Here is a 4,691-nt window from a genome sequence, read left to right on the forward strand (position 1 = left end):
TGATCCTCCCACCTCAGCCTCCCAAGTAGCTGGGACCACAGACACAACACCATGCCAAGCTAATATTTTTTTAAATTTATTTTTGCTCTTATGATTTTTTTTTTTTTTTTTTGAGACAGAGTCTCACTCTGTTGCCCAGGCTGGAGTGCAGTGGCACAGTCTCGGCTCACTGCAGCCTCCATCTCCCAGGTTCAAGCGATTCTCATGCCTCAGCCTCCCCTCTAGCTGGGACTACAGGCATGCAACACCACGCCTGGCTAATTTTTGTATTTTTAGTAGAGATGGGGTTTCACCACATTGGCCAGCCTGTTCTCAACTTTGGGAGGCCTGCCTTGGCCTCCTAAAGTGCTGGGATTACAGGTGTGAGCCACCATGCCCGGCCTACTCTTAATTTTTTTTTTAAGTGCACAAGCTAATTTTTAAATTACTATTTGTAGAGATGTGGTCTCCCTGTGTTGCCCAGGATGGTCTAGAACTCCTGGGCTCAAGTAATCCTCCTGCCTCTGCCTCTCAAAGTGCTGAAATTACAAACGTGAGCCACTATGCCCAGTTCCACCACTTCTTAAAGCAACAACTAACCTTAAGACAAAGACCCCCCTGAGGGGACTGGCCACATCCCCCCAGGACCCTCCACTGTTGCAGCCCATCTTCCCTGAGCCATCAACACCAAGCGTCAGATGAACTGCACTCCCCTGGCTCAGTGTTGCCCATGTGTGAGCCTCAGCTCCCCATCCTCTCTGGGCCTCAGTGTCTTACCTGTGCAGTGGGCCCAGCAGTGCCCACCCAATGGAGTTGTTGTGAGGATTTGCTGGAAGGGTGTGTGTGGAAGTGCCTTGTCCAGGACATGGCCTATATGTAAATATAATAGAAGTTTGTTGTTATTTCTGTTAATTGCATATTGTACTTGAACACTCCCTGGACAGATAATGAAAAAATGAGGTTTGAGTCACCTCCTCTGTCTCTTGTAACGCTGTGTGAGTTGCTTAATCCCTCTAAATCTCAGTTCCTCCATCTGTAAAAATCTTTTTTTTTTTTTTTTTTGAGACGGAGTCTCGCTCTGTCACCCAGGCTGGAGTGCAGTGGCGCGATCTCGGCTAACTACAACCTCCAACTCCCGGGTTCAAGCGATTCTCCGGCCTCAGCCTCCCAAGTAGCTGGCATTACAGGCACCATGCCTGGCTAATTTTTGTATTTTTAGTAGAGATAAAGTTTCACCATGTTCCCCATGTTGGACTAGGCTAGTCTCGAACTCCTCAGGTGATGCACCTGCCTCGTCCTCCCAAAGTGCTGGGATTACAGGTGTGAGCCACCGTGCCTGGCCACAAAAATCTTATAATACCTTCCTCACAGAGAATAATGAAGGTTAAACGATGAAACACACTGAGCATTTTAATGCTGAGAAGGGCTTCATGAGGTTGTTGAAAAATGTCAGTGAGGCTCTAAGAGGGCCACAGCAGGAGTGTAGATTAGACTCTGGGTGTAGCCGCATGGCTCAGGAATTGAGTGGAAGAAGAGAGATGATAAGAGAGGGGAAGGGACAAAGAGAGAGGATCAGCCATTCCTTCAGTGCCTGCTGAGTGCCTGCCCTGGTCCAGACCCTGTTCTTGGTGCTGGGGATGCAGCAGTGAACTAAAGAGACAAAACCCCTGTCCTCATGGTGCTTATGCTCTAGCGAGTCTGGGGAACAGAGCAGGGGACTGTTGATACCAAATTTAAACGTGCGAATAGGAATGACTATGGAGAAGAGGCCAACAGGAGGAGGGACAGAGAGAAGTGAGACTCCAGGCTTGAGAGAATGACCTGGGCTGGTGGAAGAGGCAGGTGCTGAAAACAAGCATGGAACCCCTTGTCCTAGGGCAGGGAGAAACCAAGAGAGTCCAAGCTGGGAGAAGAATCAGGTGAAGAGGTTGAGGTGATGAAGAAGGGAGTGTGCTTGGTGATGGGGAGGGTGGGCTCTGAGGAAAGTGTTCCAGGAAGGACTTCTCAGTGTAGGATGGAGCCTTATGGCAGACGCTGGGACCGGGCATCTTCTCCAGAAATACCCCTCTCCTACTCAGGCAGGCAGGCAGGCAGGCAGCTCCCTATCCCTTGAGTTCTGGTGTTTTTCCTACTCCTTTCTCCCCTCCCACAAGCTCCCCAGCTCCCAGGGACCTGGCTGGATGGAGAGTACATACACCTGGACCATTGCAGGCACGGCACAGGGAAGAGAGAATCCAGAACCAAATCACCTCCAACCCACACCTGCTGATTCTTCTGTGCTTTTGTAGCCTGACCCTTCGCAGCCCTCACTCCAACTCTTGTGTGAGGATGCTGAGCTCCTGGGAAAACCAAAGGGAGAGCAGGAGAGACAATACTGTGACCAAAGGCTGAGACTGTGTCATCGCTTGGGAATGAAAGCATCAAATGCCACCCCAGGTGGGACTGTTGGCTTCAAGGTTTTTTTCTCCCTTTCCTTTCTCCCTTTTCTCTTTTCCTTTATCGAGGTCTGCTATTTACTCAGCAAATGTTCAAAGTCTGTGGTTTTCTGGGACACAATGTGCTAAATGATGCATGTAAGGGAGGAGATCAATGTATCCTCCACTTCCAAGAAGCTTGACTTTCCGGGGAAGAAAAGACAAGTGAAGCATAGACATTGTGACTTTTGGCTTCCTGTTTCTGTGAATTGCAAGGAATCCTGTCCACCTGGCCCTGGAGCCGCCTTCTGGGACCTCATCCTTACCCCCTGCTGCAGGTGCCATCTCAATTAGTCCTCCTGTCCCTCCTCCCCCTTTCAGATTCCAGCACAATTCTGGAACAGCTCTCCCACCTGGCCAGGGTGAGACTGAGGCTCCACCCTCAAGCACTTGGGCATTGATCCTTTATGAAGGATGGGGATAGCAAGAGAGCGTCTGCAGGGGACCCTAGAGGGCCGTGGGGATGGCTAGAAAACAGGAATGAACAGACTCACTTCAGCTTATGCCCAGAAACAAAGACACCAAGGAGAAGCAAATTCCATAAGTGCTTTTATTTTATTGGAGATGAGCAGGGGAGGCACTGAAAAGTGGGGATAGTGCTGGAAACATGCTGACAGGGCCTGGATTGAGCCCACACAGCAAGGGGTGGGAGCAGGACTCTAACTCCCAATGTTGGGTTTCCCTCTATCGTGCTCTAGCCCCACTGCAACCCAGGGCTTGGAGGATTAGGGAAGCCAGCTGGGATGTTCCAAGAAGAGCCAGGAGGGCGGAGAACTCCAGGAGGAAATGGGTTATTGATACCTGGGTATAGATGAATATTCCCCCAGCTGCCTCCTGGATACCGATTAATATTCCCCCAGCTGCCTCCTGGATATCGATTAATATTTCCCCAGCTGGTACCTGGGGGTTGATTATTGATACCCCAGATTCCCTCAGGGCGTGGCATGGGCCTCGTTCCCCAACCAGTCCCAGGGCCTCCACCTCCCCAGGACACACTGGGATTCAGGGTCCCCCAGGGGTGATCAGGCAGAACCCTGTGGATGAGAGACCAGGGAGGGCGTTGGGAAAGGATTTTTCCCCTGGCTCCCAGTGGATTAGAATGGGGCAGTCGTCTGGACTCCGAGTCCTGGTGGAGGAGTGAAGCCTTGAGTGAGAGGCCTGTGGCATCGGGAGAAGACTCCCCAGGCAAAGGGCTACTGCCCAGAGCGAGGGCCGCAGCACTGGAGAGGTAAGAGAGTTCTTCAGGCAGCGCCTCCCCCAGGCGGTCCTCAGCCGCAGCAGCCATCATCTGCCAAGGATCCTCAGGGGGCCAGGAATCCACGGCAGGCAGCCCCCTGGATGGAGGCCACCTCTGCACTGCAGAACCTCCTGCAGGTGGGAAGCCATCTGATGGAGGCACGCTGAGCTTCAGAGGAACCCTTGCCAAATCATTAGACCTAGGGTCCAGAGCGGGCTGAGGATGTTCAGAGTTAGAGGGGCCAGTCGAGGAAGGTTGTCCGAGCTGAGGCAAGTTGGTCCCCAAATTTTGGGAAACTTTCCCCTCCACAACACCGATGCTCCGGGCAAAGAGGCCTGAGGGAAAGGGAAGATAAAGCAACCAATGGTCTCCCTTCCCCGATTCCCCATTTCCCTTTGCTTCCCCTATGCCTATTCTTCCTTTTCCCTCAGGGACCTAAGTGTGTACCCTCCTGCCTTTACCCCTTTCCTTAATTCCTGTTTCCTGGGGGACCTCCAGTCCCTCCTGCCCAAGGGCATCATGGCCTCCATACCTGGGAGATGAAGACAGACCAGGAGCAGGCCCAGAGGAGCGCAGCTCCCTGCCACGCGGCCCTGCATCCTGCTCAGCACCCGATCTCCCTCAGCCCCAAGACAGCCAGCCCTTTATCCTGGTAGTGGGGCGGGGGACAGCAGAAACAGGCTGGGCTAGTGGTTGTGGAGACAATAAACCTCCACATTGCACCCTCATTCCTAATGCGGTCTGTGGCAACAGGTGCCACTTGAATGAATGTCCCAGAGGAAGCTGGGTGTCTCCCGCCCTGGCTCCTTTCCTTGACCTCCCTGCCCCGTCTTGGCCCAGGTGTCCTGGCTCACAGCTCATCCCTGGTTGCCAGCCTCCCCAGCCCTGCTTCTCTATACACAAGGACCTCCACCCTGGGGTCCCACTCTCTTAATTGCCTCTCTCAGCAACAGAAACACTTGTTTCTTTTTGGGATCTGGATTGTTTCCTCCCAGCACCCC

General features: G+C 52.7%; 1 protein-coding gene across 1 annotated transcript; it reads right to left on the bottom strand.

The window, feature by feature from the left end:
• Positions 1 to 3,147: 3,147 nt before the first annotated feature.
• Positions 3,148 to 4,289, bottom strand: C5H6orf15 (chromosome 5 C6orf15 homolog). Its single transcript, XM_002809104.6, has 2 exons — positions 4,223 to 4,289; positions 3,148 to 4,025 (listed from the first exon to the last, which is right to left on the bottom strand). Exons 1-2 carry the CDS (start codon positions 4,287 to 4,289, stop codon positions 3,148 to 3,150), a joined length of 945 nt encoding a protein of 314 aa, XP_002809150.4.
• Positions 4,290 to 4,691: the final 402 nt, after the last annotated feature.

This window comes from Pongo abelii, chromosome 5 (assembly GCF_028885655.2).
Source record: "Pongo abelii isolate AG06213 chromosome 5, NHGRI_mPonAbe1-v2.0_pri, whole genome shotgun sequence".
Taxonomy (NCBI): Eukaryota; Metazoa; Chordata; class Mammalia; order Primates; family Hominidae; genus Pongo; species Pongo abelii.

Excerpts from the sequence above, each read along its gene's own strand:
- C5H6orf15 (XM_002809104.6), bottom strand. The coding sequence starts at position 4,289 with ATGCAGGGCCGCGTGGCAGGGAGCTGCGCTCCTCTGGGCCTGCTCCTG. Across the intron at positions 4,026-4,222 it reads GGTCTGTCTTCATCTCCCAG|GCCTCTTTGCCCGGAGCATC; the intron begins GTATGGAGGCCA and ends CCTTTCCCTCAG.